This window comes from Protopterus annectens, chromosome 1.part1 (assembly GCF_019279795.1).
Source record: "Protopterus annectens isolate FY-2018-M chromosome 1.part1, PAN1.0, whole genome shotgun sequence".
Lineage (NCBI taxonomy): Eukaryota > Metazoa > Chordata > Ceratodontiformes > Protopteridae > Protopterus > Protopterus annectens.
The window spans coordinates 1,464,648,752-1,464,665,596 of NC_056726.1; the positions used below are offsets into that span (position 1 = coordinate 1,464,648,752).

At 45.7% G+C, this 16,845-nt stretch overlaps 1 protein-coding gene across 1 annotated transcript in view; it reads left to right on the forward strand.

Annotated features, from left to right (window-relative positions):
- The window catches only part of HDAC1 (histone deacetylase 1), a gene marked incomplete in the record, with an annotated part of 2,014,892 nt that overhangs the window by 1,317,308 nt on the left and 680,739 nt on the right, over nucleotides 1-16,845 (forward strand). Inside the window, 1 exon segment of the mRNA XM_044082464.1 lies at nucleotides 9,389-9,535. Within this exon segment, the coding sequence (XP_043938399.1) occupies nucleotides 9,389-9,535 (147 nt within the window).

Sequence of the window (16,845 nt, forward strand, 5' to 3'; positions counted from 1 at the left end):
TGGCAGGGAGATGCATTCAGGGCAAATGGAGCCCAATTCAAATGCATCTGCATATCAACCAGAAAGAAATGCTAGCTGTACATAATGCTCTGACAGCCTTCAAGGACTTCCTTCATCCAGGACAACAACTGTTAAAGATGGACAACACCACAGTTATCTGGTACATAAACAAGCAGGGGGGGTACCCACTCCTGCCCCCCTTTGCAGACTAGCCATGGCCTTGTGGAACACAGCCTTGACTTGCCAAATACATCTTCAAGCTCAATTCCTGCCAGGAAAGCAAAATACTCTGGCAGACCTAAGCAGAAATCTTATGGACCCACATGAATGGAAACTGGATCCACAAATCTTCAACATTTTGACACTAAAATGGGGGAGCCCAGACATAGTTTTGGGGAGAGGCAAATAGATCTATCAGTTGTACAAATTCTGCACAAGAACTCCTCACAAAAAAACATGGAAAGTGGATGCTCTATCCTTCAGCTGGAAAAACCTATCGGTCCATGCCTTTCTCCCTATGCCTCTACTCTCCAAGGTCTTACTGAAAGTCGGACAGGAAAAACCAAAAATGATTCTGATTGTTCCAGACTGGCCTCGCCAACACTGGTACCTGCTTATAAGGAAAATGTCCCACCTTCCTCCGTGGTACTTGCCTCAAACACCTCATCTAAACTATCAAATTCTGCACACTCCGCTCCAAACTCTGAATCTTGCAGCATGGCTAATCCAACTAATTTCACCAATCACATCTCTCAGTAAACCTGTGATGGATGTAATTTTGGAGGCTAGAAGGCCTAGTACTAGAAAGTCTTATGTTGATAAATAGAAGAGATTCTGAGCTTGGAACCAAGCACAAGGAATAGACACAGCAAAGCCCAATATTCCTCAGATTTTGCAATACTTAACTGAGATGCTTCACAAGGGCCTGTTTTTCTTCAATAAAAATCCATGCCTCTACCATCTCGGCTCATTACAATAGAGCCTCCTCTTTTTTTCTCATCCCGTGCTAAAGCAGTACTTCAGATGGGCCAAAAATTTAAGGCCTCCCAGGAGAGCACAGACTCCTGCATGGGACCATTTTGTGCTGGAAAAACTCACCCTACCTACTTTTGAACCAGCTGCTACTGCGGATATAAAATTTCTTTCTTGGAAGACCACCTTTCTTTTAGCAGTCACTTCAGCTAGAAGGGTTTCAGAACTACAGGCTCTCCTGGCAGTGGAGCCTTTCATTATCTTTTACCTGGACAGGATGGCCCTCAGGACCAATCCTTTTGTGTCTACGGTGGTATCCAGTGTGGCTCTTAACCAGACCATTCACCTGCCAACTTTTTTCCCAAATCCGCAGAACAAGGGGGAGCAGATTCTGCCTTCATTAGATGTACACAGACAACTAAGATTCTACTTAAACAGGATAAAATCTCTAAGCAAGTCTGAGCAACTACTGGTGGCATTTGCTGCAGGAACAGCGAGGAAGGCTATATCAAAGCCGACTATTTCAAAATGAATCGGCCATTGTATTAGTTTCTGCTACTTGCACCATGGTAAACCTATGCCCAAGGGGATCACATCCCATTCCAACAGTGCTGCTGCTACTTCTGCAGCCTTTCTCAGAGGGGTTCCTACCAGAGACATTCTAGAAGCTGCTACTTTGAGCTCGGTTCATGCGTTCACAAAGCATTACCATTTACCTCTTTTGTAAATCCAGGGCAGGCTTTGCCACTGCAGTCCTACAGGGCCTTATAGCTGCTCCTAATGCTGTTTAATTCCATCCTCCCATCCATAGCTTTGGGATTCTACCCAAATGTAATGACTGCAACAGTGAAACACTAAGAACATAGTACAGTTGTGTACACTTACCATAAATGTAGATGTTCGAGTGTATTCACTGTTGCAGTCCGGGTTACCCAGCCGCCAGCCCCCTTTTCTTCTCCATTATACCTCTTCTTTCCTTCACTATGCTCAAAAGCCTTTGTGGTGTATTTGCTTTTAGTTGAAGGTAAATTTTTTATGTTCTAAAGTATGTGTGCGCGCGCATATAATAAATAAAAATATATATATATATATATATATATATATATATATGTGTGTGTGTATATAAAACTTTTTTTTTTTCACCTGACGTGGGGCATAAAAACTGATTAAAATGGCATCGGCTGCATGTTTTATACCCCTGACGACCTGACATCATGGAAGAGAAGACAGCAACCGACGCAGGACCCAAGACTGTTGTTCAGGCCGACTGAGGGCAACCTGCCAGCAGATTACCCAAATGTAATGACTGCAACAGTGAGTACACTCTAACATCTACATTTATGGTAAGTGTACACAACTGTAATTTCTACCCCCCTGAGGCTGTCTAGGAGCCTAAGTTCCCCAGTCGGCCCTGACACGGACACTAGGACCCGGATAGCTTTGGGTTCTGAGCCTTGAGCAGAGGTGCGGTTGGCCCACTGTTACCCCTTCTGATGAGTCCGGTGTACCTGATGGTTTTCGGGTCTCCACCTTAAACCTCTTGGGTGTCTCCACCTTTTGACGAACTTCTAGACCTTGTTGGTCGGAAGGTGTGCGAGACTCCTTATGCCAAGGAGCCAGTTCCCAGGAGACTCCATACATTTTTGACTGCTCCCAAAGAGAAGGAATTTTTATCCAAGGGTGTGCCTGTAGATGCCGTGGTGGTGGCGGCCACTAAGAAGGAACTAACGGAGACTTCATCTGTCCATCCGCCAAACAAGGAATATTGAATGATGGATAGATACGGGAAGCGTATCTATTCATCAGCGGCATTCACACTCTGATCGCTGAACTACCTAATACATTTTACAAGGCTTCAGAGAGATATTAAGGAGTTGGGAGAGACTACAAAGTACATCTGAAGGAGTCACTGATACGGTGTCTGCTCAGATGTCCACCTTGAATTCCCTTGTTAACTCCTCCATGAGGCTGATTTCTTATGCAGCCGATGGAGCGAGTAGGGTAGCGGGTTCAGGATTTTCCATTAGGAGGCACTCCTGGATGTGCTTGTGTAATTTTGCGGAGCCATTTGTCTGCCTTTACCAATGCCCCCTTTGACTGTTCTTTGTTTGGACCCAAGGTAAAAGACACACCAGGTGCGAGCAAGAAGGAAAAACTGTCTGCCGTGGGAGTACGTTTTACCGTCCCCTTCAGACCATACACTAAGGGTCAGAGAAGGTGGTAAGATGTGGTTCAAGAAGTCGGAGGTTTTTCCTGGATGCACAGGGTGACGACTCCTTCAGAGGAGCAAATGGTAGACGTCGCCGCAGAGGCGGACCGCAAAACCAGGGAGGCCATGATTTGTTTAGAGGCAGTCGTTACCAGTGCTCCTGATGTGGGGCCCAGCTGGGCTTATTTGGAGCCAGTCAGGGGGGGGGGGGAGGGTTCTTTGTATCCGGAGGCCTGGCTAAGCATCACCTGAGACACATGGGTACAGAATTATCACCAGAGGTTTTTCCATGCCCTTTTCTCTTCCACCTCACGTTCCCAAGAGGATCCTGGATGTTCCACCCAATCACAGGAATCCAGCAACTGTATAAGTGAACAAGTTGCTCGCAAACAGTCATCCAAACCATCCTCGCAGGCCAGGTAGGATTCGGAACTTCAGATTTTTTTAGTGCCAAAACGTACAGGGGACTGGAGGCCCTTCTTGGACCTTAGCAAATTTAAACAAATCCGTAAAGGACAAGTTCCGGATGGTGACACTGCAGTCTATACTCCCTCTATTAGGGAAAGATACTTGGATTTGCTCAGTACACCTCCAAGATGCGTACTACCATATAAAAATGGACAGAGCGTCGAGCCACCTATGCTTCTGGCTGGGAGCCCATCACTACCAGTTTTGTGCTTTGCCCTGTGGTCTCACTGCAGCCCCCAGGGTGTTCAAATGTATGGCAGTAGTGACTGCTCACCTGAGATATCTAGGATTCCAAGTGTTTCCGTACCTGGACGACTGGCTCCTGACCGCCTCCACCAGGCATCTACTCCTTCAAACCAGAGATTCCACTATCCAGTGTTGTGCCCAGTTGGGTATTACTATAAACTGGGAAAAGTCTGCCTTATCGCCCTCTCAATTTGTGACTTTACTGGCGCAGAAATACACAGTCGCCATGTTAGCTCGTCTTCCTGCAGAAAGAGCACAGAACCTCATACAAGTTCTCTGTCTGCTTCCCCTCCGAAAAGTCAAAACAAAGGCAGTGCTGAAACTCTTGGGGACCATGGCCTCCACCATATTGCTAGTCACTCTTGCCAGATTACATATGCAAATTCTTCAATTACTTCTATCGTCCCAGTGGTCCTTTCAACAACTGCTTCTATCCCACCACATCATTTTAACAAAGTTGCAAAAAGGACCTCTGGTGGATCCAACCCAACCAACTAACAGCAGGCAACTCCATTCCTTCCTTGCCACCCCTTTGCTACTGTGACCACAGATGCCTCTCGGGGGGGGGGGGGGGGGGCATTATCTAGGCAGGACTGTCCAAGGCACATGGCAAGATCACGAGACTCGCCTGCATATCAATGTCCTAGAGATGAGGGCGGTGCTTCTGTCATTGCAAGCACTCCATGACCTTCTTCCTCTTGGGACTATAGCAATCCTATCAGACATGTCGTGGTATGGTATTTCAACAAACAAGGTGGGACCAGATCTTGCTCCCTTTGTCGGGAGGCTTTTTTCTGTTTGGAAATGGGCGATATCTTCCCTGCGCTTTCTAGTGGAAATAATGGAACATATCTTCCGCAAATGGGGACAGCTTTGCTGCGATCTTTTCGCCAGTCTGATCAACTCCAAATGCAGCAGTTACTTTTCCCTTATCCCCCTGGGGGAGTAACCAAGAGACTCACTTGTTCAAGATTGGCCCCTGGGTCTCCTTTATGCTTCTCCCCTCTTTCCTCTCGTATCCAAGGTGATTCATAAAGCGAAACTGTTGGGAAGCAAATTGATTCTCTTCACTCCTTATTGGCCTCTTCAGATTTGGTTCCCCATTCTTGGGCCTCATCTACTAGACTATCCTTGGACTCTGGACCCAGTGCCAGATCTCTTGATGCACATGTCGGGCCCTCTTCACCCCAGCCTCCACACCCACAACTTGACAGCATGGCTCTCCAGTTCCATCCGTAGTCAGGCTTCATGATTTTTCACCCGCTGTGACCCACATTCTGCCATCTTCTCTTAAACCCTCCATTAGAAAGTTATACACTAGCAAATGGAGAAGGTTTCTATCTGGGCTGAAGAAAGGAATGTTGACCCTTACACCGCATCCATTCCAGTGGATTTACAAGTTTTGTTTGAACTTTTTCACCAGGGATCTGCTGCTGCCACGATTATGGTTCAGTTGGCAGCAATATCAAATTTTCACTTGGGTCAATGTGAGTCTAACCTGATGTAACAGATTGTGTAAAACCTTCCTTAAAGGTACTACTTTGCCTAGACCTCCCTTTCAGGAACTGGTGGCTTGCTGGGATCTAAACTTCGTCCTGTCCAAAATTACTTCTCCACCCTTTGAACCTGCTCATTCGTGCCCGTTAAAGTTCGTCTTGGTAGACCTTGTTTGTAGTAGCCATCACATCTGCTAGACCAGTATCAGAATTACAAGCACTGTCTATCAAGCCCCCTTATCTGATTTTCCACAAAGATAAGAGTATCTCTTCACACAAATCCATCTTTTATCCCTAAAGTGTGCTCTCATAATAACTTGAACCAAGCTGTAGAGCTGCCTGTGTTCTTCCCTAATCATTCCAATGCAGCAGAATACAGATTTCATCAGTTGGATGTTCAGACAATTACGGTTCTATCTACACAGGACTAAGGAATTCAGGAAGTCAGATCAACTGTTTGTATCCTTCTCCGACTCAAGATTAGGTCTCCAAAGTGACCCTTTCAAATTGGATTTAGAGTTCTCTCATTCTACCAATGGAAAGCCTTTACCGTTCAAGATTAAGGCTCATTCTACATGATCTCGGTCTACGTCTGCAGCCTTCCAAGCCAGGGTTCCAATTGATAATTGTGCAGCTGCAACCTGGGCTACCCCTCACACTTTTATTACTCATTACAAATTGGGCATGACCTCTAGGGGTAGAGCTTCTTTTGGTTCCACAGTACTCAGGAGTATCTTTCAGTGAGCCACCCAAGAATAAGGTGCTAGGGATGCTGTCCCATGTGTAAGAATGAAGGTGAGATAGGACTGCAGAACATAAAGACATTATGTACTCACCATAACATTCCAGGTTTGTAGTCCATCTCGCCCTTCATTCTTACGAACTCACCCTCCTACTCCCGTCCTGGAAGGATCTGGAGACTGGTTAATTTTTCCACAACAGATGGAGACCTTTCATTATTCCTTCTGGATAGCTCTAGTTCGGTCTTTCTATAGTTTAGCAGCAAACAAGATCTGGGGATTGTACTGGTGCACCATGGGATACCTACTTAACCATGAGCCAACTAGAAGACTGAGATTTGTAATAGGCCGTGTCGGAGCAGAGGATTGGCTCCAAACCCATGTGTAAGAATGAAGGGCGAGATGGACTACAAACATGGAACGTTATGGTGAGTACATAACCTTTTTCTTTTAGCTCTACAGACCTTCATACCGCCTCTGATATTGACGGACAATACCACTATAATGCGGTACATCAACAAACAGGGAGGTACCAAGGCATACCAATTGCGCAGGCTAGCCCTACTAATTTGGGACCTAGCATCCCAGCACAACCTATCCCTGCAAGCCAGCTACATCCCTTCGCAGGACAAGCAAGCAAGCAGACCTCCTGAGCAGAATATCTTCTCCACAACACGAATGGATGCTGCCTTCTGCACAAAGACTAACCCTCTCCCAGGTGAAACTGAAGGTGTCTATTCTCCATGCTTGGGGGGGGAGTTCCTGTACCCCTTCCCTCTGATTCAGAAAGTCCTTCTGAAAATCAGGAAGGACAAACCAAAAATCTTGCTAGTGACTCCCTACTGGCCAAGGCAGCACTGGTTCACTCTTCTACACAATTTAGTCAAGGGCAATCACTGCAAGTTACCCCACAAGGTGGACCTTCTGACACAAGACAAAATAACTCTCCTACACCCACACTTGCAAATGCTATCCCTGACTCTGTGGGTTATAAATTACTAACCCCATTCAGACACCACTATTCAGAGGATGTGCTGTCAGGCCTGAGGGAGGCCAGGAAACCCACTACTAGAAAATCATACTTTGCTAAATGGGAAAGAATTACTCTGTGGTGTCTGGGACAGGAAAGGGACCCTTGCGAGGCTGACACCCCCCTCCCCCCCAGTCTTCTCATATGTGTGTCAACTTATAAAGGGTGGGCTTTCCTATTTATCAGTGAAAGTGCACCTCTCCGCATTATCAGCCTGCTTACCTTTAGATCCTCCCTTGTTAGCCAGACTACATGTGAAACCCTTCTTCAAAGGGGTCTTGCATATCAGACCACCTAAGAAGCCTATCCCTCCTCCATGGGACCTGAACTTCATCCTGGAAAAACTCACCCAGCTCCCCTTCAAACCAGATAATACACCCTCTCTACAATTTTGTACTTGGAAAACAGTACTTAGTGGCCATTACCTCTGCCAGAAGGGTTTCTGAGCTACAAGCCTTAATGGCATGCTCACCTTACACCATTTTTCATTGGGACAGGGTCACACTGAGAACTTAACCCTTCATGCCCAAGATAGTCAATGGCTTGTCTCTAAATCCATTAACCTACCCAATTTTTTTTCCCCTCTTCCACTAACCAAGGAGAGAGGATACTCCACTCCCTAGATGTCCACAGGCAACTGAGATTTTACCTGGACAAGACTAAAGACATTAGGAAATCCAAACAACTCTTTGTATGTTTCCACCCCAGGGCATTGGGCAGGGCAGTCGCCAAACAGACCATTGCATCCTGGATTAGAAAAGCAATGTGTTTCTGCTACTCACACCACGGATAAAACTCTCCAGTTGGGATTAAGGCACACTCCACAAGAGCAGTGGCCACTTCCAAGGCCTTCCAAAAAGGCATGGACACCGCTTCCATTATGGAAGAAGCTACACGGTCCACTATCCACACTTTCTCCAAACATTACAAATTGGGCCAAATCTCCAGTGCACGCGCAGGATTTTTCAGGGCAATCCTACAAGGCTATGTGGAATCATCTTCCGCATCTGCTACCCTTTCATCAAACTAATGTGGTACTCTCCCACACCAAGAATACTGCAACATAAGAATAGGACATAGAATAGTTGTGTAAAATCTTAACATACCATAGATGTCCTTCTCTTCCATGTTGCAGTATTCCTTCCCACCCACCATTCCCCCTCACAGACTCTACCAGTCTAACTGCTCCCTGATGTCCCTCTCCATTACAGAAGAGATCCAGGGCCTTATTCAAGTCACCTTTGGCTGCCTATCCTGCGGGGCCATTAACTTTGCCTGCTTGGCTTCAAGTTCTGAGGATTGTGCGTGAAGATGTCACAGATAAGGTCCCTGGTTTGTGGCCCTACGTGTGACGTCCCACGCAGCTGCAACAGCCAAGCTGAAGCTTTTGTATAGGAGATGACTTGCGGGTCGCCTGAAGGCAGGAAATTCCACACCAAGAATACTGCAACATGGAAGAGGGCATCTATGGTTATGGTAAGATTTTGCACAACTATTTTTTCTGTGCCAGACTTGACTTTATTTTAAAAGCTGAATGTGCTAGTGTCTGATGTTTTACATTATTCATTTCCTGAGTTCCAGGGTGTGAGACAAAATTTCCTCTGATGCCACACTGATATAACTTAACACTTTTGTCTGTAATTATAACAAGACTTCAAAGTAGTATATCCAACAAATTTGTATAAATAAGTCAAAGCAAGCCACGTGACTCATTACATCAGTATTGACGCATTGAGTAAAACGCACTCAAGACCGTCCTTTTGGATGTAGTATTTAGAAGACTTGTAATGGATATAATTTAATCTAGCGCTTTCATCTATGGTGTCAGAATGGTGTTTTCTTGTAATTCTGTTTCTTGCATCTAACAGTGTCCAAATGTTTAAGTATGTGACAAACGAAATGCAAGGTCCAGAGATTATGGAGAGTGAAGGAATCACGTGAACAAAATGCCAAGGAGAGGGAAGGCCATTTACTCTACCAGTGATAGAGCAAAAGTTAGGACGGTCCAGAATGTCTGCACCAACAGCCTGTGAAAGTAGTTGTTGGGCTATCTGGATGAGTCTTAAGTGGTCCTTTAGTGGGCTTTGTTTACGAAAGTGCGAATAAGTGACTAAATTCCCTTTATTAAAGGGAGTCTGACGCTAGTAATGCCTTGCAACCTAGTGAAGCCATCAGCTTGCTCTTGAAAATTGTGTGCATGTTAACATTTATTTTTTCTGTATTTCAGTTCGTGCCTCAGATAAACGAATTGCCTGTGATGAAGAATTCTCGGACTCTGAAGATGAAGGAGAAGGTGGTCGCAGGAATTTAGCCAATTACAAGAAATCAAAGCGTATCAAAACAGAGCAGGAAAAGGATGGAGAGGAAAAGAAAGGTTTGTTATGACTTGCTTGCACATGAAGTGCAGTTTATTTGTAGTTTAGAGGTTAGTAAGACTCTGCCCTCTGTGGTCTTCATTAGTAATAGATATCTGCAGAGTTTTGTGTAATGTTTGCATCCCTTGGAGTGCTTTGATAAGGAAAACTGCAGCCTGACGGCACCAGCATTTTCATACTACCCCAGAAATGGTCAGCAGTTAATGGTAGTTGTTGGCAATCTTCTGTTAGGCTGGTCATTGGCAGTCTTGTGTTAGGAGGCCGGTCACTGGCAGTCGTGTTAGGAGGCCGGTCATTGGCAGTCGTGTTAGGAGGCCGGTCATTGGCAGTCGTGTGTTAGGAGGCCGGTCATTGGCAGTCGTGTGTTAGGAGGCCGGTCATTGGCAGTAGTCCTACACAACTCTTGGGGAACATGTTTGTACCTTCATTTTATTGCGGCTTTCTGAGACTGTAGCACTCAAAAGGCAATTTTGAGGGGCTAATAGGTATACGTGGCATAGTTTCCATCACTGTGCATTCTGTTCATTGAGGGCCATACTAAGGAAATTCTTGCTTTGGGTATAAGTTTGTATTTAATGAGTTTCTCTTTTTGAAACCCCATTATACTTTATGGAGTGTTTGCTAGGTGTATCTATTCATTTTTGAATCTTTAATTTATGATGCTTGTTCTCAGATTTTTTTAATACACAGGAATATTAATCTTTTGGATAATTCTGTAAAACTTGACTTGTGAAAGACTGCTTTTGAGTGGGGATTTCCATGGATTATCGGCATCAGTAAGTTTTTGTACTGCCTGAAAGGTTTAGGCAGCTGTAGCTGGCATACTTTACATTCTTAATAGGTTAAGGTACAAGCTTGTTCATACTGTGATTTGAGGTTGATCCTCACAGCTTCCATATGAGTAAATGTGAACAGGGCTTACAATAACAATTGCGCAGGCTAGCCCTACTAAGGGAGTTTTACCCTATAGGTCTGTTTTAATGGGTTACCAAAAGAGTAGAGAGAGATGACTGAGGCACTGCCTGGAACTTGTTTCCAGATTTTGACTCTTACTTAGAGCTGCACTTCCTTTTTTTAACCTGAGTAGAGCACTAACCTCAAAGGACTGTGTTCAAGTTCGGCCCAGGCTTACAAGCCACATATATGCTGGCTGACGTAGTGTGTGCTGAGACAGACTTCAGTTTCCTTGTCACAGCCTTGTGTGCCAGTGTATTAAAGGCATTTTATAGTACTTCCATGAACTAATCCCATAACTTGACAACCTCGGTTAATAGAAAACGTAAGGTAGGTAGCTTCGTGGCATAGCTACAAGACTGAACAGTGTTGGCTGTCTCAAGTATGAATGCTGCTAACAATTTAGCTTGCAAAAACGAGCTGTTGCACAGACTTGAAAGAGAAAATACTGACACATTCCAGCAAGACTCAGTAGTAATGGCACTGAAATTTTTATCTCTTACTAGAGATATCTTTGTCACGTTTTGTACTTACTGTAATAGGTACCAGATGTCCTACTATTCCAATGTTCAAGTATTCTACATATGGGTTTACTCATTTTCTCTTCTATGTACAGCCAGTATACAAAAGGTTTCAGTCCCTCTGAGGTGCATGGGATGTCTGACATGGCTGAGGACAACGTGGGCCATAAAAGTGACGTCTGCATGCACCAGCCATCAGAACTTCAGCTGCCAGTCTTACACCAGGTTTTCTGCTACTGCTGACGTCTGATTCAAGGAATTAAGATAAGTACCCCGTTGGGGACACTTTCAGCCCTTCCTTTTACTTGTATTGCCTGTTCATGTCATCCAGAAAGGGCAAATGCAAGTGCGGCCGGCAGATTCCCCACAAGGGCGCTCATGATCAGTCTTTCTGCTTGACATGGTCGCACGACTGCAAGGCATGCCCCATTTGTCATACGTTTGTAGCCAAGACCCTACGTAGCTGCTTGCATGCTTTTTAAACCTTTACTTGGAAAACCAACTGCTTAAGCAGATTGCATTAGGGATGGAGGGCTCCTCCGACGTTCCTTCGGAACTGCCAGAAAAGGCCAAGATCAGCCTACCTCTTCTGCATGGCCTCTGCCATCTGATCCTCAGCCTGTGGCCTACCCCGGCCTGGTAGAGGGATCCTGATCTGCCGCAATGGATATAGAGGGTACCTCCATGGATGCCGCACAGTCCCACAGTGAGAGCACATTAGTCGTATGTGTCGGGGGGTGCATTTTCAGAAAGCCTGTCAGATCCCTCGGGTCCTTTACAGTCTCCAGATTCTCGACCCCTTCAGACACCTGCTAGGCCCCTTAAAAAGAAAGACAAAAGATAGCATCTCTCTCCATGACTGACTTGGCAGGCTTTCAGTCAAATCCTGTTTAATGCTTTCATAACCTTGCGGCCTACCTGTACTGAGTGCTAATAAATCCCCACCACTCCTGAGCCCTAGGCCTCAGACTTCAGATCCTAACATGAGGGAAGAGGAAGACTTTTCTGATTTCTCCTCTGAGGAATCTTTATCTTACACTTCCCAGATTTCTTCCCCTTTGAGGTATGGCTCCCCAGAGGAAGAATCAGTCGATCCTGACTCCCCAGGTGAGGACTTCACCTTTGGGGAAACTGTCTCTAAGATCATCATTTCAAGTGGGAATCCTCTGAAATGAGTGAGGTCCAAAAAAGATACTATGACCTCATTCAGGTGGAGTCCCTAAGCCCAGCTGCTGTTACACCTATCCTTCCTGCTTTTCTAGATGACTTCTCGTCAGCATCACTTGATCCAAATTCCCAAACACACCTGCTCTACGCAGACCTGACACTTTAAGGTGCCTGACACTGCTAAGCATCTGCTTAAGTGCCCAACTGCTGACCCAGCCACACTTATCTCTCTGTGGACAAGACCTCTAAGCTTTTACCCACTACCACCATTCTCCCTGCTGACAAAGACAGCCAAATAGTGGAAAATTTGTGAAAGAAGGTTTATACCTCTGCAACCTTGTCCTTCAGGATGACTAACTACCAGGCACACATGGCCAAGGATGCTTTATCCCTCCTGGAGTCTGCCACCAAAGAACTGGCTGATATCCCTGACTGCTGTGCCCAAAGTCTCACTGTCCTCTCTCCTGGTCCTCACTTCCCAGGTTACCAGGCACTCTCTAAAGTGCAGTTGTGATGCTGGGTAATCCTCAGCCAGGTCACCAGTGTCCGCATCTGCCTTGCGTAGATAACATATGCTTCGTTTCCAACCCCTGCCTGATGATTTTAGGGCAAAGCATATTGATGCACCCCTGGACAATGCAGCATTGTTTGGCTCTAAAATAGAACTTTTCAAGCCACTGCAGCAAAAAGGTAAAGAAATGCAGGACCTTAAACACTTGCTGGTCTCCCCCATACCAAAGTTTCAAAGAAACTATCCAGCTAAAACCCAGTTTATAAGGAAGCTCTGTCATCCTGTTGCTTCAAGGCCCAAGAAGCCTACAAGGAAAACAACCCCCTCCAGCGAGAGCATCTCCCTCCTCTAGCCAGAGACTGTCCCTTTCAAGACAGAGCAGGTAGCATCCGACTATATACCTTCCTTGCCTCCTTCTCCCCCTCCTTTAACTCTGTCAGCCTGCCTCTCTCTCTGCCTCCCTGTGCGGACCAGCATCACCTCAGACAAGTGGGTCATGGCCATCCTGCAGAATGGTTCATGTTCATCGTGTTACACTGCTGCAGTCATCACACTTGGGTTATCCTGCCATCAGGCAGTCCCGCAGTCGGCCCGATTTCCAAAGTCTTGGTCCGGCGTCGGTTGCGCTCGCTTCTTCCCTGACGTCAGTGCAACAGGGGTATAAAAGAGGCAGCCAACGCCATTTTCTTCATTCTTTCTTACCACGCGGTGCCTGAAGCAGAAGCAGTTCGCAAGTGCCGGTCGGCCGACTCCTGAGATTTTCAAATTGAATCTCAGACCGAAGTCTTCAATAAAGCTAAGTACCCCGTTGGGGAACCTTTTCTTGCCTCAGACCGATGTCAGAAAAAGTGAATAATTGCATTTCTTGTGGGAAGCAAATACCTCATAAGGATTTTCATTCATATTGTATTCCTTGCCTAGGCCCAGACCACAATGTCACTGGTTGTCTGTTTTGTGCTAGGTTTAACAAACGAACTACTGAACGGTTTGATTTCGCCCGACATTATTTTGGTAGAAAATTTAACTATACCATGCCGTCGGAACAACCGACGACCGGGATGCATAAAAAACGCAAAGACAAGGACAGGCAGCTGAGACCCAAACCAGACACAGAGGCCTCTGCTAGGCCAGTCACCGGTTCCCCGGTTTTCAGTGAGGCGCCAACGCAGCCCCTGACTACCGCTGATTTAGAACCCCAGGCTGCATCCGACTCCCAAGCGGAGATTACTGGGCCTCCAGAGCCTTTATCTTTAGACCCTTCCGACTCCATGGCTGAGGGTGATTCCGGTGTAGTTGAAAGGCCTTCAGTTGCTGAAGGTGTCTTCCGACTACACTTGCTATAAAATCCTATGCAAAGCTGAAAACTCCTTTAAAAGTAAAGCCTGTACAGCAGTCTCCAGTACAAGGCCCCATGCCTAAGAAACAGATGCTTAAGATGGCTGTAGACCAGGGGTTCCCATCCCCCTCCTGACAAAAGGCCTAGACAGGAGGAGGACTACGCATCCTCTGACCAGGTTTCTATTTCCTCAAATTCTTCTGAGGAACAGGAATATTCCTTTCCCCCTTATGAATCCTCTGATGCTGAGGAGTCTATTCCTTCAGCATCTCCCCCTGAAGACAATATTTGATGTCTCAATTAAATGCAAGATTTGTTGCATGCAGCAGAACAAGTGGGAAAACATACTTTGCAATGTGGTTTTGATTCTTTGGAAGCTGCTTGTAGAGCAGCAGTAACAGGGTCTGTCATTCGTAAGCATGCTTGGTTAAAAGAGCAAACTTTACCTGATCATGTTAAAGCAAAATTATTGGATGCACCTTTGCAGCAGGATGCTTTATTTTGTGTGAAAGCAGAACAGGTTTTAAAGAAAATGGAGGATAAAGCAAAATCTATGCCTACGGTCAAGGATTTTTTACAGGTTCAACCCCTTCATTTCAGCAGAAATTGGCCAACAAAAAACTGGCCCTTTCCAGTTTCGGACAGACCATAGAGGGGTAAATACAGACACCCCAGGGGCAGAGGTCAGCCACAAGGCTCTTACAAGCCTCGACAATGGGGGGCCACAGCACAGAAAGGAGGCGATGACAGGACTCAAACCTTCAGAAGACGATCACAATGACTTACCCCTCAGACTGCCAAACAAATCCCTCCTGGCAGCTCCCTTGGGAGGAAAACTTGCACTTTTGCACACAATTGGCACATCATCACAAAAGACAAATGGGTTCTAAATATTGTATCTCAAGGATACAGGTTCCACTTCCACACTTTACCAAGGATAAAAGGAATGCCAAACCCGCCACCAAATCAGTGGACAGAGGCTCTAAGACAAATTACAGCACTCATGGACATGAGAGCCATTCAACAGGTTCCTACACAGGAGCAAGGACAAGGTTTTTACTCAAGACTCTTTCTGGTTCCTCGAAAGGACAAAGCCTGGAGACCCATTCTGGACCTCTCAATCCTAAACAAATACCTAGAAGTACCCAAATTCAAAATGCTCACACTACAGCAACTTCTTCCCATGCTGGGCAAGAAGGCTTGGCTAGTAACGGACCTCAAGGAGGCATACCTGCATGTCCCTATCAGACAAAATTACAGAAGATACCTCAGATTCATAGCAGGTTCAACTCATTACCAATTCTCTGCACTACCCTTTGGCTTATCTACTGCACCCAGAGTATTCACAAAATGCCTGGCACCAGTAATTGCATACTGCAGACAGAGTAATTCAAATATATATATATACCTGGACGACTGCCTTATTCAAGCAGAAAGCAAGGACACTCTTTTAAAACATCTGGCATTTGTAAAAAAAAAAAAAAAAAAACCTAAGTTGCCTAGGGTACACAGTAAACGAAAAGAAGTCAAAACTAGTGCCCTCACAAGACAACACTATTCCTGGGTGCCAGCTTAAATACAACTGCCCAGATGGCTCATCTCCCGCCAGACAAGCAAGGACAACTGACTCAATACTTCAAAATTATGGCAACAAAGACCCAACTCCCTGCAAGAAAAATTCTGCAGGCCTTGGGATTCATGGCATCTTGCATACTACTAATACCATATGCCAAACTGCATATGAGGAAATTACAATGGTTCCTGAAAAGCATATGGACTCAACACAGCCACAGCTTGGAATCAATAATACCACTCATTCCCTGCCTTCAACAGGAATTTCTATGGTGAGCTCAGGCATGTCCTCAACAAGGGTCAGCCTTTTACCTTACCCACACCCAGGCAATCAATTACAACAGATGTATCTGATTACGCCTGGGGAGCACACATGGCAGGACAGTGTATTCGGGGTAAATGGTCTGCCGGTCAAATGCATCTCCACATCAATCATAAAGAGATGCTAGCTGTACAAAATGCCCTAACAGCTTTCAAGGACCTACTACATCCAGGACAACTACTAATAGACGGACAACACCACAGTGATGTGGTACATAAGCAAGGGGGCAAACATTCCTACCCCTTATGCAGGCAAGCAATGACCTTGTGGAACACAGCACTGACCTACCAAGTTCAACTACAAGCACAATTCCTGCCAGGAAAAGAAAATACATTGGCAGGCGAACTAAGCAGAAATATCATGGATCCTCACGAGTGGAAACTAGATCCACAAGTATTCACAATGATAACTCAAAAATGGGGGAGCCCAGACATAGATCTGTTTGCCTCCCCCCAGAACTACCAACTACGGAAATTTTGCACAAGGACATGCCACAAGCTTGGAAAGTGGACGCTCTCTCATTCAGCTGGAAAACATTGACAGTGTATGCCTTTCCGCCACTGCCTCTTCTGACAAAGGTGCTCCTGAAAGCCAGATTAGAGAGGCCACAAATGATACTCATTGCCCCAGACTGGCCACGTCAGCACTGGTATCCAATATTAAGGAACATGGCTCAAGGCCCTCCATGGATTTTACCTCAAATTCCTCACCTGCTGACTCAGCAAAACAATCAGATTCTACACAGCCAGCTCAAGACTTTAAATCTGGCTGCATGGCAGATTACCTAAACAATCAGTCAGCACCTCTCTCTAAAGCTGTTATGGATGTCATTCTGAAAGCCAGGAGGCCCAGCACCAGGAAAACCTACTCAGACAAATGGAAAAGATTTTGCGCCTGGAACCAGGCTAAAGGCCAAAATCCTCTAG